General features: G+C 64.4%; 1 protein-coding gene across 3 annotated transcripts in view; it reads right to left on the reverse strand.

Moving 5' to 3' along the window:
* The window catches only part of COL18A1 (collagen type XVIII alpha 1 chain), an 85,659-nt gene that overhangs the window by 40,433 nt on the left and 26,351 nt on the right, over positions 1–18,875 (reverse strand). Inside the window, exon 1 of one of the 3 annotated variants that reach the window (XM_070071756.1) lies at positions 12,562–13,203. The exons of 1 other annotated variant lie outside the window; for it this stretch is intronic. In XM_070071756.1, the coding sequence (XP_069927857.1) occupies positions 12,562–13,171 (610 nt within the window). In that variant the 5' untranslated portion in view covers positions 13,172–13,203. Of the gene's footprint in view, positions 1–11,844; positions 13,204–18,875 lie in introns of those variants that run through there. One more of the 3 variants, XM_070071755.1, reaches the window with a different exon arrangement.

An 18,875-nucleotide genomic window follows, 5' to 3' on the forward strand; every position in this document is an offset into this window, starting at 1 on the left:
TCAGCCCAACCCCGACTGCCAGGACACTAGCGCCAACTGGAAGCAGAGCCGGCCAGGTGCAGAGTGGACAGAGGCCTCCATGGACACAGCCTGGCCTTGCACCTGCTGCCTGAAGGCCACGGCCAGAGAGCATGGCTGGGCTGGCCCTGGGCGGTCACTTCCTGCTGACAGTGCCACTGCCAACCCAGTGACAGCTGCCATGGCGGTCCCTGCTCATCAGAAGCCTGGGGGCCCAGGGTCCCCTTGGGGACACTCCAGGGTCAGAGGCAGGGCTCACGGGCCTGAGTGCTGGTGACAGAGCGGGATGCCGCCCCTACCCTGCCCAGGAAGACAGCAGAAGGCCACAGCTGCCAGCTCGCAGCCTGACCCGGCCAGGTCCCTGCAGAGCCACAGGCGGCTCCTCCCAAACTCCCCTTCCTCCTACCACATTCCTCACGGCTCCCGTGGGGGGACACTCGCCTGGAGAAGGCCCTGGCCCTGGGTCACTGGATCCTGGCCTGGGCTGCATGCCCCAGGAGCAGATGACATCATCGCCTCCCACACTGCCGGCCCGGCCCAGTTGGAGGGCATGCGGCCTCCCTGGGGGACGGACACCTTCCCGGGAATGGGGAACACGGCGGGTGGCCCCTCTGGTCAGCCCAGCACCATTGGATCCAGGCACCAGGGAGCTGGCCGGCAGAGAATGGTCCGCTCAGCAAACAGGCCAGCAGGACGGGGCTGGTTGGAGGTGAAGAGCATGCACACCGGACACCACCCCCTTGAGTGAAGAAAGCCTGAAGATCCCACGAAAGCAGGGTGCAAAGTCCACAGACAGCACCGAATTTCCACACATTAACCACAGAACCATCCAGAGAGCAGATCACAAGGCGACCCATCCACAGCAACACCGAGACAACAAAATCTCGGGCACTGACCTAACCACGCAGGTGAAACACAGGAGAACCGCGAAACGCTGCTGGAGAAATGAAACTCGACACGGACAGCGGGAAGCAGGCCCACGCTCACAGGCCAGGAGTCTGACTGCTGGCAGCTGTCCAGCACTGCTGGAACCCAGCACTGCAGCCAGGGATGGACATGCACACCCTTCAGTGATGGACACCCGCAGTGATGGACACACACACGCCACAGTGATGGACACCCACAGTGATGGACACCCACAGTGATGGACACACACACCCCACAGTGATGGACACACACACCCCACAGTGATGGACACCCACACCCCACAGTGATGGACACCTACACCCCATGGTGATGGATACCTCACACCTCACAGTGTGGATACCCACAGTGATGGTCACTCAGACATCACAGTGATGGACACCCACACCCCACAGTGATGGACACCTACACCCCATGGTGATGGACACCCACAGTGATGGACACCTACACCCCACAGTGATGGACACCCACACCCCACAGTGATGGACACCTACACCCCATGGTGATGGACACCCACAGTGATGGACACCTACACCCCACAGTGATGGACACCCACACCCCACAGTGATGAACACCCACACCCCATGGTGATGGATACCTCACACCTCACAGTGTGGATACCCACAGTGATGGTCACTCAGACATCACAGTGATGGACACACACACCCTGCAGTGATGGACACCTACACCCCACAGTGATGGACACACACACCCCACAGTGATGGACACCCACACCCCACAGTGATGAACACCTACACCCCACGGTGATGGACACACACAGTGATGGACACCCACAGTGATGGACACCCGTACCCCACAGTGATGGACACCTACACCCCATGGTGATGGACACCTCACACCTCACAGTGTGGATACCCACAGTGATGGTCACTCAGACATCACAGTGATGGACACCCACAGTGATGGACACCCACAGTGATGGACACCTGTACCCCCACAGTGATGGACACCTACACCCCACAGTGATGGACACCTTACACCTCACAGTGTGGATACCCACAGTGATGGTCACTCAGACCTCACAGTGATGGACACATACACCTCACAGTGATGGATACCTACACCCCATGGTGATGGACACCTCACACCTCACAGTGTGGATACCCACAGTGATGGACACACACACCCTGCAGTGATGGACACCTACACCCCACAGTGATGGACACCCACACCCCATGGTGATGGACACCTACACCCCACAGTGATGGACACCCACAGTGATGGACACCCACACCCCACAGTGATGAACACCTACACCCCACGGTGATGGACACCTCACACCTCACACCTCACAGTGTGGATACCCACAGTGATGGTCACTCATACATCACAGTGATGGACATCCACACCCCACAGTGATGGACACCCACAGTGATGGACACCCGTACCCCACAGTGATGGACACCTACACCCCACAGTATTGGATACCTTATACCTCACAGTGTGGATACCCACAGTGATGGTCACTCAGACCTCACAATGATGGACACACACACCTCACAGTGATGGACACCTACACCCCATGGTGATGGACACCTCACACCTCACAGTGTGGATACCCACAGTGATGGTCACTCAGACATCACAGTGATGGACACCCACAGTGATGGACACCCACAGTGATGGACACCCGTACCCCCACAGTGATGGACACCTACACCCCACAGTGATGGACACCTTACACCTCACAGTGTGGATACCCACAGTGACGGTCACTCAGACATCACAGTGATGGACACCCACAGTGATGGACACACACAGTGATGGACACCCACACCCCACAGTGATGAACACCTACACCCCACAGTGATGGACACCCACAGTGATGAACACCCACAGTGATGGACACCCGTACCCCACAGTGATGGACACCTACACCCCACAGTGATGGACACCTCACACCTCACAGTGTGGATACCCACAGTGATGGACACCTACACCCCACAGTGATGGACACCCACAGTGATGGACACCTCACACCTCACAGTGTGGATACCCACAGTGATGGTCACTCAGACCTCACAGTGATGGACACCCACAGTGATGGACACCCGTACCCCACAGTGATGGACACCTACACCCCACAGTGATGGACACCTCACACCTCACAGTGTGGATACCCACAGTGATGGTCACTCAGACATCACAGTGATGGACACCCACAGTGATGGACACCCACAGTGATGGACACCCGTACCCCCACAGTGATGGACACCTACACCCCACAGTGATGGACACCTTACACCTCACAGTGTGGATACCCACAGTGACGGTCACTCAGACATCACAGTGATGGACACCCACAGTGATGGACACACACAGTGATGGACACCCACACCCCACAGTGATGAACACCTACACCCCACAGTGATGGACACCCACAGTGATGAACACCCACAGTGATGGACACCCGTACCCCACAGTGATGGACACCTACACCCCACAGTGATGGACACCTCACACCTCACAGTGTGGATACCCACAGTGATGGACACCTACACCCCACAGTGATGGACACCCACAGTGATGGACACCTCACACCTCACAGTGTGGATACCCACAGTGATGGTCACTCAGACCCCACAGTGATGGACACCCACAGTGATGGACACCCACAGTGATGGACACCCACACCCCACAGTGATGGACACCTACACCCCACAGTGATGGACACCTCACACCTCACAGTGTGGATACCCACAGTGATGAACACCCACACCCCACAGTGATGGACACCCACAGTGATGGACACCCACACCCCACAGTGATGGACACCTCACACCTCAGTGTGGATACCCACAGTGATGGTCACTCAGACCCCACAGTGATGGACACACACAGTGATGGACACCCACAGTGATGGACACCCACAGTGATGGTCACTCAGACCCCACAGTGATGGACACCCACACCTCAGGGTGGCCGTGGGCAGGGCCCCCTCTTCCATGGTGGCACTGTCACCGCAGCCTCCCCAGGCGCTGGCCTCTGTGTCCTGCTGAGCGAGGATCAGAAGCAAAGGGCACTCACTGTGCCCACTCGTCCCCGGGGACTGGGCCTTCGGGTGACTCCTGGAGGGGACACACGTCCAGCAGGACCCCGGCGGGGGGGGCACTGCCCAGGGCGCCCTCCAGGGTCTGCGCATTGCCGACCAAACCCTAGTGGTGTTTTTGGCAGAAACAGGAGATTCCACGGTGAAACTCACGTGGATCTCACAGATCCCTGACAAATCCTGGGGAAATAAGTCGTGAACGCCGACCGAGACGCAGCAGGGAGCTCTCGTCCTGGGTGGGGGGCGCACCGGCGTCCAGACCACGTCAGGCCAACAGGAGAGCGGAAGCCGGACTCCAGCCGGCAGTGCTCAGGGGATCCCGGTGCTGGGCAACCGGACGCCCACTGCCAGGAGTGAGCTGGACCCTCGCTCACTCCACACACGAAGTCAACTCAACACGCACCCAGGACCCGAGGTGACACCCACTCTACAGAACACGAGGGCCAGCGGAAGCTCCGTGACGTCTGACTCAGCAGTAAAGAACAGACAGACAAACTACAAAAACATAAACTATTTTTGCATCAAAACCAAGTATTAATGGAATGAAAGGCAGCCCAGAGACCCAGAAAAGTACCTGCAGCTCGTGTACATAACGGACGAATACCAAAACACATAAAGAACACAGGAAAAGCCTCACTCCAACAAGGGCAGCGCGTGCAGCGGGCAGCTGTGCAAGGCGGCACGAGTGAGTGACCCGTGGGGGAGGCTGCTCCGGGGACTCAGAGCCACAGCAGTGCCGCCTCGTGCCCCGGCACCAATGCGGTCACAGCCAAGGGCCAGGAGAGACAGGCAGGGACACGAGGGACACCACACCACATGGCAGAAGCAGCCCCAGGTGCAGACCCACAGAGCCGAGAACAGGGTCTCGAGGAGACATGTGGCCACTCGTGTCCCCGGCAGCCCCTCCCCCAGCTGAAGCCCGGCCACTCGTGTCCCCGGCAGCCCCTCCCCTAGCTGTAGCCCGGCCACTCGTGTCTCCAGCAGCGTCCTCCCCACGGCTGCAGCCCGGCCACTCGTGTCCCCGGCAGCCCCTCTCCACGGCTGCAGCCCAGCCACTCGTGTCCCCGGCAGCCCCTCCCCTAGCTGCAGCCCAGCCACTCGTGTCCCCGGCAGCCCCTCCCCTAGCTGCAGCCCGGCCACTCGTGTCCCCAGCAGTGTGGGAATGCAGGGGGGCGTCAGTGTCACGGGGACAGAGTTCACTGGGAAGCTGACACGGTAACGAGCTGCACGTGTGAACAGAGTGCATTTTACCGCAGAGAGGAAATGGGGGGAAAACGGCTTCGCCGTGGCACAGGGTGGCAACCTGTGAGCCCTCCACCCCAGTGAGCGGGCAGCGCGGTGGCCCCCATGCTGCCTCGTTCCTCCTTAGTGAGACTGAAGGTGACAGGGCCTTGTCCTATGTCCAAGTGAGGCCAGAGGCCCTAGAGCCCCTCCCAGGAGAGGCCCGGTGTGGCATGTCCCCACAGCCCCTCCCAGGGAGGTCCCATGTATCATGTCCCCACAGCCCTTCCCAGGAGAGGCCCTGTGTGGCATGTCCCCACAGCCCTTCCCAGGAGAGGTCCCGTGTGGCATGTCCCCACAGCCCCTCCCAGGAGAGGCCCAGTGTAGCATGTCCCCACAGCCCCTCCCAGGGAAGGCCCCGTGTGGCATGTCCCTGTAGCCCTTCCCAGGGAGGTCCCATGTGGCATGTCCCTGTAGCCCCTCCCAGGGAGGCCCCATGTAGCATGTCCCCACAGCCCTTCCCAGGGAGGTCCCATGTAGCATGTTCCCACAGCCCTTCCCAGGGAAGGCCCCGTGTGGCATGTCCCTGTAGCCCCTCCCAGGAGAGGCCCCGTGTGGCATGTCCCTGTAGCCCCTCCCAGCCGAGGTCCCCTGTGGCGTGTCCCCACAGTCCCTCCTAGCCGAGGTCCCCTGTGGCGTGTTTCCACGGCCCCTCCCACAGTGGTCGCGTGGTGCAGAGGGACAGCAAGGGAGACGGCTGGCACCCCACCCAGCGGGCAGCCACTGACCAGGCAGGGCCAACGAGGTGTGGACAGAGCCAACGCCTGCAACCACACATCACCACGGTGTAGCTCTCGGTACGCACAGGAACTCGCGACCCAACCACACAGAAGCAAATCACCCGGCTCAAAACAGCAAAACGGGCGGGCACCGTGGATTCCACGCTGGAGCGCTGGTTTAGGTCCCAGCTGCTTTGCTTCCGGCCCCTGCCACCTACGTGGGAGGTCAGAGGGAGCTCCTGGCTCCTGGCTTCAGCCCGGCCCAGCCCTCGTAAGCGTCTGGGGAGTGAACCAGCAATGTGAGATGCACCTCCCCCACACTCTGTCTTAAGGACATGAAATGAACATTCGCTTTTGAATGAGCAGCACACCGGGACAGGCATGTCTCCAAGCAGACACACAAGGGCCAGCACGTAAGTGAGCTCGGCTCCCTGGGGAAGCCCAGATAGGGGGAGGGGGGCTCCAGCACGCGCGCCCCCAGAGGGGCCAGCGGGGCAGGGGGGCGCAGACGGCGTCCTCGGCTCCTTGGCACAGCCATCTCGGAAAGCAGCATGGAAATTCCCCGAGAAATCGGACGGCTCCGCCCATCCCCCAGCTCCAGGTCTGGGCGCCCGTCCGGGGTGACCTGCGCCTCCGAGGCACCGGCAGCAGCCACACCGCCATGCGCACTGCAGCGCGCTCACAGCAGCCGAGGCTGGGGATCGGCCCTGGTCCACGGGCAGGCGAACGGGTGAAGACCATGTGGCGCATACACACGACGGGTGCCACCCGGCTTAAAAACCACCAAACCCATCCCGTGCGGCGGCACAGGTGGACAAAGCCACACAGAGGGGCTGGGTCCCACGCCATCTCACTGACGCCACAGGAGCAGTGGGGAGCAGGGGCGAGGGTCGGGGAGGTGCAGGTGCAAGGGCAAGGCCACCAGCGCAGGACGGCAGGTCCTGGAGACCTAGTACAGCGGCCGACCTACGCCGAGATCCCGCGCCTGCGCAGTCGCCACACAAGGCCAGGACCCTGCGCCTGCGCTCAGAGCTCGCCAGAGAGATGGCCAAGCACACAACACAGAAACCACACAAAGTCAGCACCACACACCTCAAACTTTTCACACGGATGTACTGCAAAGGCCCACAGGGACACCCGCCCGGAGCGCCGGGGGCCGCCTCTCGCAGAGTCACGCGGGACTGCTGCACCTGCCGCGGCCTCGCCCCAGCCCCACGCTGGTGCACCTGCTGGTGCACCTGCGCGCTACGAGCCTAAGCTTGGGCTGCTCGGAGCCCAGTGCTGCTGTTTCCCTTGGAGGGGTCTTGTCTCCTCTCCAACCCAAGTGACACAGAAGCCTCAGGTCAACCGGAGCGATCTAAGGACGGAGACGTTTTCTGCTGGGCTCGGAGGAAAGGAGCCAGCCGTGAGCCCGGCAGCACAGCGCGCGGGGCTGCAATGGAGCCCGCCGTGAGCCCGGCAGCACAGCGTGCGGGGCTGCGATGGCCTGGGGGACGAGACCCCACCAGCAAGTGCACAGCGGGCACATGGGCAGCACGCGGTGGCAGGGGTCCCGGGGTTCGGCCGTTCACACAGGACCTGTCGGGCTGCCCAGGCTCAGGAAGGCTCTACAGAGCTGCGGAGGTCCTGAGAACACAGCCGCACTGCCACTGTCCTTGACGCAAGCTCCCTCCCACTCACAGAGCCCTACTGAACAGCGCTGGGGGCTTCCTGGAGGAAGCGGCAGGCCCCACCATCTCCAGCTGGACCACTCATGGACCAGGCTGAGGCGAGGACCCTGGAAGCAGCCCTGCTCCCCTGGGGGGTCTCACTCCTTCCCTCAAGGACCTGAGGGTCAAGCTCATGACACGGCAGAGGCCACGAGCGCCCTCGTACGTGCGGAACAGCAGGTGCAGCCACAGCAGGAGCTCCCTCCCGGCCACTCGCTGCGCCCCGATGCCTGGCACTGCACCCACTGCATGCTCCCCTGTGGTGCACAGAGCAGACATGGGGGCGCTACAAGCCTGGCTGGACTAAAGACTGCAGAGCGGCCAGCGCCGCGGCTCACTAGGCTAATCCTCTGCCTTACGGCGCCGGCACACCGGGTTCTAGTCCCGGTTGGGGCGCCGGATTCTGTCCTGGTTGCCCCTCTTCCTGTCCAGCTCTCTGCTGTGGCCCGGGAGGGCAGTGGAGGATGGCCCAAGTGCTTGGGCCCTGCACCCCATAGGAGACCAGGAGAAGCACCTGGCTCTTGCCATCAGATCAGTGTGGTGTGCCGGTCGCAGCGCGCCGGCCGCGGCGGCCGCTGGAGGGTGAACCAACGGCAAAGAAGACCTTTCTCTGTCTCTCTCTCTCTCACTGTCCATTCTGTGAAAAAAAAAAAAAAAGGCTGCAGAGCCTCGGGGCCAGGTGCACAGTTGTGCAAGTGTGTGAGACCAGGTGTGCAGGTGTGCAAGATCAGGTGCACAGGCACATAGGTGTGCAGGTACACAGAGGTTCAGGACCAGGTGCAAGTGTGCAGGACAAAGTATGCAGGTGTACAAGACACACAGGCATGCAAATGTGCGGGACCAGCTGTGCAGTGGTAGGGGACGGGGTGTGTAGGGCAGGGGTATATGGGAGCAGGTGTGCAGGGGTAGGGGACGGGGTGTGTAGGGTATATGGGAGCAGGTGTGCAGGGGTAGGGGACGGGGTGTGTAGGGTATATGGGAGCAGGTGTGCAGGGGTAGGGGACGGGGTGTGTAGGGTATATGGGAGCAGGTGTGCAGGGGTAGGGGACGGGGTGTGTAGGGTATATGGGAGCAGGTGTGCAGGGGTAGGGGACGGGGTGTGTAGGGTATATGGGAGCAGGTGTGCAGGGGTAGGGGACAGGGTGTGTAGGGTATGTGGGACCAGGTGTGCAGGGGTAGGGGACGGGGTGTGTAGGGTATATGGGAGCAGGTGTGCAGGGGTAGGGGACGGGGTGTGTAGGGTATATGGGAGCAGGTGTGCAGGGGTAGGGGACGGGGTGTGTAGGGTATATGGGAGCAGGTGTGCAGTGTAGGGGACGGGGTGTGTAGGGTATATGGGAGCAGGTGTGCAGGGGTAGGGGACGGGGTGTGTAGGGCAGGGGTATATGGGAGCAGGTGTGCAGGGGTAGGGGACGGGGTGTGTAGGGTATATGGGAGCAGGTGTGCAGGGGTAGGGGACGGGGTGTGTAGGGTATATGGGAGCAGGTGTGCAGTGGTAGGGGACAGGGTGTGTAGGGCAGGGGTATATGGGAGCAGGTGTGCAGGGGTAGGGGACGGGGTGTGTAGGGCAGGGGTATATGGGAGCAGGTGTGAGTGTAGGGGACGGGTGTGTAGGGTATATGGGAGCAGGTGTGCAGGGGTAGGGGACGGGGTGTGTAGGGTATATGGGAGCAGGTGTGCAGGGGTAGGGGACGGGGTGTGTAGGGTATATGGGAGCAGGTGTGCAGGGGTAGGGGACGGGGTGTGTAGGGCAGGGGTATATGGGAGCAGGTGTGCAGGGGTAGGGGACGGGGTGTGTAGGGTATATGGGAGCAGGTGTGCAGGGGTAGGGGACGGGGTGTGTAGGGTATATGGGAGCAGGTGTGCAGTGGTAGGGGACGGGGTGTGTAGGGTATATGGGAGCAGGTGTGCAGTGTAGGGGACGGGGTGTGTAGGGTATATGGGAGCAGCTGTGCAGTGGTAGGGGACAGGGTGTGTAGGGTATATGGGAGCAGGTGTGCAGGGGTAGGGGACAGGGTGTGTAGGGTATATGGGAGCAGGTGTGCAGTGTAGGGGACGGGGTGTGTAGGGTATATGGGAGCAGGTGTGCAGGGGTAGGGGACGGGGTGTGTAGGGTATATGGGAGCAGGTGTGCAGTGGTAGGGGACGGGGTGTGTAGGGTATATGGGAGCAGGTGTGCAGGGGTAGGGGACGGGGTGTGTAGGGTATATGGGAGCAGGTGTGCAGGGTCAAGGGCACAGGTATATAAGGCCAGATGTGCAAATGTGCAGGACCAGGTGCAAGATCAGGAACACAGGTCTATGGGACCCCAGGGGCAAAACCAGGTGTGCAGGATCGGGGGCAGGGCCCGTGACCGTGCACACAGCCGCGAGGGGCTGCACCACAGCCCTGGACAGGACCAGGGAAGGAGGCAGTAGCGTCATGCCTGCCCCCCACCTGACTCTTCCTGTCCTACCTGGCTTCTTCCTCCTGAGTGTCCAGCCCAACACAGGAGGAGCAGGGGCTCACCCCAGGGTGCAGGAGCCTGAGAGGGAGGGGCTGGGGGCACAGAGGGGGGGCAGGCCCCTCCCCCAGTCACGCACAGGAAGGGGTCCTGGCCTGCTGCTGCCCAGCTCCACCTCTGGCCTGAGGGGACGTTGGCTGTCAGCCTGATGGCGGGTCCCCCAGGACCCTGCGGGGGATGCAGCCCATCTGTCCAGATGTGAAGGCCACTGACTGACCAGGCCAGCTGCAGTCCTGCCTGGGCCTCACTGGTGTGAGAACCGCCCCGACCCGCCCCACCCCACCCCACGGCTGAACCCCCCACTCTCCACGCCCCGCCAGCGGGAGCCAGGCATCAGGAACCAGGCAGCCAGGGAGCCTGCCCGGGCAGGAGGGGTGGGCAGGCAGGACCGGGCTGGGGGAGGGGCCTGGACCTCCCCTCCCCACACACTTGGCAGGAGCAGGGCAAGGCAGGCTCAGCCAGCTGTGGCCGGCTGGGCGGGCTCAGCTCTTGGCTGTTCAGGGACTGGCCGTGTGGGGCTCGGGTCCAAGCCCACCACGGCTCCCCCTCTGCTTCTGCGCACACACACCCCCAGAGCAGGCCGTGTGCATACCACTCCGGGTGCCCAGTCCGAGCCGTCCCTGTCCCTCTGTCCCCTCCATTCCAGCCCTGGTGCTTCCTTCTTGAGGGTAGGCACCACCTGTCAGTGGCACTGTCCCTTTCCTGACCCCAGCTGTCCCCCCTCCGAGCTGCACCCAGGCCCAGCCGAGGTCTGTGGAGGTGCCAGGCTCTTCCTGGACAAGAGGACAGCTGGCCCCGAGACCCACTGGGCACCACCCAAGCTCATGCCCCATGCGGCCAGCACCGCGACATCCGGTCACGCAGCACCTACACCCCACCCCCATCAGCCTAGCCCCAAATCCCAAGGCCCAAGGGTCAAGGCCGCTCCCCGGGCAGAGAGGGCAGAACACCCACACCTGGCAGGGCTGGTCGGGGTCACCAGGAGAGCAGGTGCCACTCAAGGGCCAGGCCTTTGTGCACACAGAGGAGCTGGGGCCTCTTCCAGCTGCCCCAGAGCCCCTGCCCGGCCAGCGACAGTGACAGTGACAGGTCCCACAGGGATGGGGGCACCGCCGGGGGTGCTCCCACTGCCCCGAGTGGGGAGGTTCTGGAGCCCACAGATCAGGGCGCGCAGGCAGCAGGCCAGGGCCCCGGCAGGCTCAGCATCCAGCGTGGCCGCCCCACAGCAAGCAGCCCCTCCCCACACGCCGGGCCCTCCAGGAAGACGGGACAGCGAGTGGGTGGGGGTCCCAGCTCCCTCGGGCGGGTTCTGACACTACGCCATGCCTGTCTGCCCTCCATGGAGGCTGTGACAAACTCAGAGCCATGGGGAGGGCGAAATGCAGTCGGCCGCTCTGGGGGCACCTGGTACAGGCAACACCCCCGCCTCAGCCGCTGGCATCAGAGAATCTGCGGTTACATCCGGCCCCCCACCTCCCACGTCCCCAGCCTCCTCCCCCGCCGCTGTCACCTGGCTCAGCACGGGGCAGGCAGGCCCTGTCCCAGGCTCGAGTCGGCCCTGTCCAGCTTACCTGGCAAGGCAAAAAGGAAGGGTGGGGAGGGCAGCGGCCAGCCAGTTACCTGCAGCCGGCCCAATGAACACACAGTACCCGTCCTCCTGGGCGGGCAGCGAGGCACAGGCGACGGGCAGCTGGCCCCCGTCCAGGCAGCTCCAGCATGCGTCCTCCAGGGCCTCACAGAACTGGCGGCATGGTGGGGGCCCAGGCGGACGGCCCAGGCCGCATGGCGGGGCCAGCAGCAGGCAGAAGAACCAGGCGAGGAAGGGGTGGCAGCGTGTCTGCAGGAGGCGCCCCCACACCTGCGCCGCGGCCTGCACCTCCTCGCCGTGCTCGTGCCGCAGGTGGTTGGGCAGCCAGGCGTGCCCGATGCCCAGGCGGCTGCACACGGGCAGGGATGCCGGCAGAGGCAGGCAGCGCGCGGGAGGGCCCCGGGGGCTGGCCCCGAGCAGCGCGGAGTCGTTAGCAGGACTGGAGGAATCCTGCCCCGCAGGATGAACCACGCGGAAAACCCAAGCACCACCGTCACCGAGGAAAGCTGCAGCCGGGACGTGCGAGCGTGGGGCCAGGGGGTCAGAGGTGAGTGCAGAGGGGGCCGCGTGAGCACCCAGGGCGCCCGTCACCAGCGGAAGCAGGAGTGGCACCAGGTTGTGGCCGGGAGGGAGTCGGTGCTGCCGGTGGGGGGTGGCCGCCATGGGCCAGGGTCCTCTGCCGTCCAGATCTGGGGACTGCCACAGGGGCCGCGGGCTCCTCCCTGGTGGGGAGGACACAGAAGCTCTACCTGGGGACACCCGACGCAGTGCCTGGGAGGCAGGCGGTTGAGTGGGTGCCAGCACAGTGCCAGCCTCGGTCGTCGGAGCAGCCGGGGGGCTCGGAGCTTCGGTGCTGGGCCGGAGAGCAGTCCTGTCCTCATGGGAGGCGCTGGAGGACCCAGGGAGGGTGAGGGGGTCTGCGACGGCCGCCGAGGCCGGCGAGGTCACCACGGCAGAGCCCTCGGTGGGGGTGGTGTCATCCCACAGCTGGACAAAGCTCCGGATGCCCTGAGCCACGTTCAGGATCTTGGCTCCGACACCCGCGACGTTCTCCTCCTTCGTGTCTGGGCTGGCTGCGGAGGGGGCGGGGGCGGCAGGGCTGGTGGGTTCAGCGGGAGGATCCGGCTCCTCCACGCGCCCTTGTTCTGTGGGGCCATGCCCCAGGGCCACGTGCGTGGTGGGGTCCGCCGTGGGCTGCACAGTTGGGCTGCCCTGGTGCTCGGAGACCTGGACATCAGGGGGGTTGGCGGCCTTGGAGGACCACAGCCAGTCCAGGCTCAGGAGGTCAGCCCTGGCGGCTGCGAGGCAGCAGGTAAGCAGCAGCAGCAGGCCCAGGCGGCCGCTGGGGTCGGGAGCCATCAGGGCTGTGCCGGGCAGGGCCCCACAGGGCGGCCACTCCGTTCCGGAGGCGGGGCCTCTGGGCTCCGCCCCTCCTGCTTCCCGCCCACCCCATTCCTGATTCCTAGCCTGGGGCCTCTCCCTCCTGCAGCCAGAGAAAGGGGCAGACCTGGAGTCAGGGGACCTGTGCCTGCAGATGTGTCCCAAGGCCTTTTAACCCTTTCCTGCCCACATGTGCAGAGCAGCCAGGGCTCCTGGACAGGGACAGGCACAGCGGGGGCAGCTTGTTGGACTGGGAACTGCTGGGTCTGTGTGTGGGGTGCGGCGAGTGAGGGGCTCCATGCCAGGACCCCCAGCTCCCAGGGACACTGAGGCAGCTGCCCCCAGCCCCCACTCTCCCTTCCACCAAGGACTCCCCTACAGCCTGGGCCTGCGCCACGGTTCTGTGGTAAAACTGGAACTTAGAAAACGCTCAGCTTGCTGCAGCTCCAACTCCCGGCTGCAACTGTTGCCTGAGAACCCCCGGCGGGGAGGGGCAGGCGCCAAGAGCATGGCCGCCCCACCTGCTCAGACCCCTGCCCGCCCCGGCACCCCCTGTCCCCAGATACCCAGGCTCCTGCTATCCTCTGCTGGGGGGACAGAGCCGCACAACCCCCATTTTTATTCTTAAACTCACAGGACACCCGTGTGTCTCACAGGACACCCGTGTGCCTCTCCAGGGCCAGAAGCTCCCCTGCGGACCCGCTCTCTGCTGCCGGCAGGTGCTGGGCCACTCCTGGGATGGCACAGTGGACGGCACAGTCCTACCGCCAGCGAGCAGAGTGCAAGGTGCTGCCCTGCGCTCAGGGGAGTGCCTCGGGCGGCCTGGGACCCTGGGACCGGGCTCAGCGAGGTGGCACTGCGGCCGCTCCAGCTGCTTCCCGACACAGAGCTGCAGGTGGCTTCTTCCTCCCTAAAGCGCTGATGGGCTTCTAGGTCCTTCCGCGTCATCTGTGGGGCCTCAGAGGCCGTGGCCTGCCACATGGAGTCTGTGTACCGAGCTCACCGGGCCCAGGGAGCCAGGCTCACGCTCAACCCTCCACATGGACGGGGCCTGGGCGGCCCACCGGCGCCCACCCTCCGTGCTCGGGTCCTCAGGGCCCAGCATCCGCTGGTCCAGCCCCCAGCCCGGCGCAGCACAGTACGCGTCTGGCCACTGCTGGCTGTTCAGCTGAGCCTTGACCCTCGCACCCAGCGGGGAACGGGAGTGGAGTCAGACCACGGGATGCACACAGTCCAGGGCCACCAGGCAGAGATGCCTAGTGCAGCCTGTGTGGACAGGGACACTGCCAGGCACCGCACCAGCAGGGAAACACTCCAGGTCAGATGCAACCAGCGAGGCCGACACTGCACCAGGGCCCCCTCTTCCTGAGTGCCCACCCGCTGCCCCAAGGTCATATTCGAGAGCCACTCCCACAGCACCTCCTCAACCAGGACACACACCCCCCCATCACCGCCCCCGGGGCCGCACACTGCAGCCTGGCTGCTGAGTGGCAGCTGTCGGAGCTGCACTGCGGAGTCCTCCCTCTGCCTGTTTGCCCCTCGACAAAGGGACCTGCTGCGCGGTCCCCCAGGGCTCCACGGGGCTGGGTGATAAAACAGCCACTGCCGGGTCCCCAGGGTCCCACGGCAGGCCAGGCACTGGGGCCGGACACCTGCAGAGCCTGTGTGCAGCCCGGGGAAACCGAGGCACAGAGACGCCGGGGCCCAGAGAGGTGGACGAATCCAGGCAGCGCGTGCACAGCACTCCCTCGTGCACTCCCTCCCACCTGTGCCTCATACACACGCGCCCCTCTACACATGCACCCCTAGTCCCCTCACACATGTGCTCCCTCACATTGCACACATGTGCCTCACACATTTGTACACACATGTGCCCCAGCATACTCACATGTGCCCCCATACATGTGTTCCTCACACTTGTACACACACATGACTCACATACTTGTGCCCCTCACACCTTCACACACATGCCCCAGCACCCTCACACACACGTGTTCCCTCACACACATGTGTCCCTCACACACATGCTCCCTCACACTTGCACACGTGTGCTCCTCACACATTTGTACACACCTGAGATTCACACACATGTGCCCCAGCAACACACATGTGCCCCTCATACAATGCTCCCCTCACACTTGCACACATGACACACTTGCCCCTTGCACACTCACAATGAATTCCTCACATTTGCTCATGCACTGGCCCCCTGTGCACTTGCACGTAGACATGCAGCCACACGCACATGTCACACGTGCTCACAGACGTGCTCACACATCCCACCACCACATTCTACACCAGAGTCCAGCGTGCTCCACCTGCCCGAGGCCCTCCTTGGCGTCTTCTCCAGGCCGCGTGGCTGCAGGGCCACAGCTCACCCTCCCCAGGGCAGCCAGGCTGCCTCACCCGGATGGGAACACGCGTCTCACTCGGGGCCCCACACACAAACGTCCGCATTCCCAGAAGTGACCCCATGGTGCCCTTAGCAACGCCTGGAATTCACTGGCACTAACGTGATTTTATGCCCAGAAATAAGCTTTGGAAAACCTAAGAACAAATTCTAGAGACCCCACGACCAACCGCCTGGATCCTGAGAGGGAACGCTGGGCTCCCTCTGTGGGGACCCTGAGCCCCTTCAGGATGGGGGTCCCCAGACCCTCCCCAGTCTCACACTCAGTCACCTTTGGGGCCACTCAGCAGGGCCAGCTTTGTCCCCATGCAATCAGCTCACGGTTCCTGGGCAGAGCCAAGTATGAGGAAGCCACTGACCACGGCAGCCCCCGCACATGGGGTGCACTGGGGGGGCAGGGGGCCCTCAACTCCCTCCATGTGGGGTACACTCGGGGGATAGGGCCCCCTCAGCTCCCTGCCTGTGGGGTGCACTGGGGGGACAGGGCCCCCTCAGCTCCCTCCATGTGGGGTACACTCGGGGGACAGGGCCCCCTCAGCTCCCTCCATGTGGGGTACACTCGGGGGACAGGGCCCCCTCAGCTCCCTGCCTGTGGGGTGCACTGGGGGGACAGGGCCCCCTCAGACTCCTGCATGTGGGGTGCACTGGGGGGACAGGGCCCCCTCAGACTCCTGCATGTGGGGTGCACTGGGGGGACAGGGCCCCCTCAGACTCCTGCATGTGGGGTGCACTGGGGGGACAGGGCCCCCTCAGACTCCTGCATGTGGGGTGCACTGGGGGGACAGGGAACCCTCAGCTCCCTCCATGTGGGGTACACTCGGGGGACAGGGTCCCCTCAGCCCCCTGCCCGTGGGGTGCACTCGGGGGACAGGGAACCCTCAGCTCCCTCCATGTGGGGTACACTCGGGGGACAGGGTCCCCTCAGCCCCCTGCCCGTGGGGTGCACTCGGGGGACAGGGCCCCCTCAGCAGCCCCCTGCCCATGGGGTGCACTGGAGGAGAGGGGGCCCTCGGCAGCCCCCTGCCCATGGGGTGCACTGGGGGGACAGGGTCCCCTCAGCTCCCTCCATGTGGGGTGCACTGGGGGGACAGGGCCCCCTCAGACTCCTGCATGTGGGGTGCACTGGGGGGACAGGGCCCCCTCAGACTCCTGCATGTGGGATGCACTGGGGGGACAGGGAACCCTCAGCTCCCTCCATGTGGGGTGCACTGGGGGGACAGGGAACCCTCAGCTCCCTCCATGTGGGGTGCACTGGGGGGACAGGCCCCCCTCAGCAGCCCCCTGCCCATGGGGTGCACTGGAGGAGAGGGGGCCCTCGGCAGCCCTCTGCCCATGGGGTGCACTGGGGGCAGGGTCCCCTCAGCCCCCTGCCCATGGGGTGCACTGGGGGGACAGGGTCCCCTCAGCTCCCTCCATGTGGGGTGCACTGGGGGGCAGGCCCCCCTCAGCCCCCTGCCCATGGGGTACACTGGGGGAGAGGGGGCCCTCAGCCCCCTGCCCGTGGGGTGCACTGGGGGGACAGGCCCCCCTGAGCAGCCCCCTACCCATGGGATGCACTGGGGGAGAGGGGGCCCTCAGCCCCCTGCCCATGGGGTGCACTGGAGGAGAGGGGGCCCTCGGCAGCCCCCTGCCCGTGGGGTGCACTGGGGGCAGGGTCCCCTCAGCCCCCTGCCCGTGGGGTGCACTGGGGGCAGGGTCCCCTCAGCCCCCTGCCCGTGGGGTGCACTGGGGGCAGGGTCCCCTCAGCCCCCTGCCCGTGGGGTGCACTGGGGGCAGGGTCCCCTCAGCCCCCTGCCCGTGGGGTGCACTGGGGACAGGGCCCCGAGGCTGAAAGCCCAGGGAAGCCACAGCTGCGGTAGGAGCGGTGTCCAACACTGAGGCCATCCTGACGCCAACTTGCTCTGCCCAGCGTCCTCCTGGGTCCGCCGCACAGCCCACCACGGCCTCAGAGGGCCCTGCCCCCTGCCCCGTGGAAACTGCCCCACACCCACACCCCCACCCCAGGGGCAACCGCACACAGGCGCGCCCGCCAGGAGCTCTGCAGGAGCCAGGAGCAGCCACGCCCACGCCACAGCCAGCCCAGCCCGGGGCGCCGGGACCCAGCCACCAAAAGCCGCAATTTCTGCTCCGGTTTCCACCTGGCAGACTCTTACGACGCGCTCCAGACCCCAGACTCAATTCTGAATCTCAGGACTCAGCCCGGCCCCACCCTGCCTGGGGCTCCCCTCCTCCTGGCGTCGGGGGCCCGCACCCCCACCCCCACCCAGCACCCGCCTCTCTGCAGAAGCCCCGCCCTGCCCTGAGCGGGGCTGTTCTGTCTTGTCAGTGCGCCTCGAACGGATTCCTGAATAATGGGCTCTTTTATTTTCATTTGAAAAACAGGCACGAAACACCCACGTGTGAACGGAAGAAACCGGCTCCATACACAGCAGAGGGGCCGCCCCAGGGCCCAGCCTGGACCGTGAGTGTCGGGGAGCGGCCTCTCACTTGTTCAACCCAAGGCCACCCTGGCCCTGTCCACAGCAGCTGTCCCTGGGCCTGCCCCACCCAAGGGGACGGGGAGCCACGGCCGCCACTGCCCGACCCCTCCCTGTGGGTAGCTGCACACCCCAGAGCCCCTCGAGACTGGGACCCCCTCTCCTGCCCTCCCGGGGTGCGGCCCGGCCGAGCCGAGTGGCCAGCTCTGGAGCAGCAGCCCCGGGCCCTGCTGGGGTCCCTGAGCTGGAGGAAGGGAGGCTGGTGTGCCCAAGCCTGCCAGCCCCCGGCTTGCACTGCCTGCCCCCCAGGTCCCGGGGCCTCCTTTCCCTCTTCTGAAACAAGGACCTGAGGTTCCGTGCTTCTGTGGCGCCTCGAGGCTCAGACAGTGGGTCGGCTGCATGACCCCCCACCTGTGGGCACGCTCATCAACGTGGCCTGTCCGTCAGAGAGTGGAACCAGCCGTTCTGAAGAGTGCACACAGAGCCACCGGGGCGGCCCCAGAAAGGGTGCACACGTGTGGGCATGTGTGCGTGTGCACACATGTGCCATCTGTGGCTATGTGCATACGTAGGCATGTGTGCACGGCATGCATGTACCCAGATGTTCTTGTACATGTCTGCGTGCACATGGACATGCGTGTGCGGGGGTACCTGTGTATCCAGGTGTACATGCAGGGACACGCGGGATGTGTGCGCACAGACGTGTGTGTGTGTGCATGGATGGGAGTGCACATGAACATGGTGTAGGAACTGTCCCTGCGTGCTCTGGAGGCCGCAGGGAGGACAGCGGGGTCCC

The sequence above is a fragment of the Oryctolagus cuniculus genome, chromosome 4 (genome assembly GCF_964237555.1).
Source record: "Oryctolagus cuniculus chromosome 4, mOryCun1.1, whole genome shotgun sequence".
NCBI classification, from domain to species: Eukaryota; Metazoa; Chordata; class Mammalia; order Lagomorpha; family Leporidae; genus Oryctolagus; species Oryctolagus cuniculus.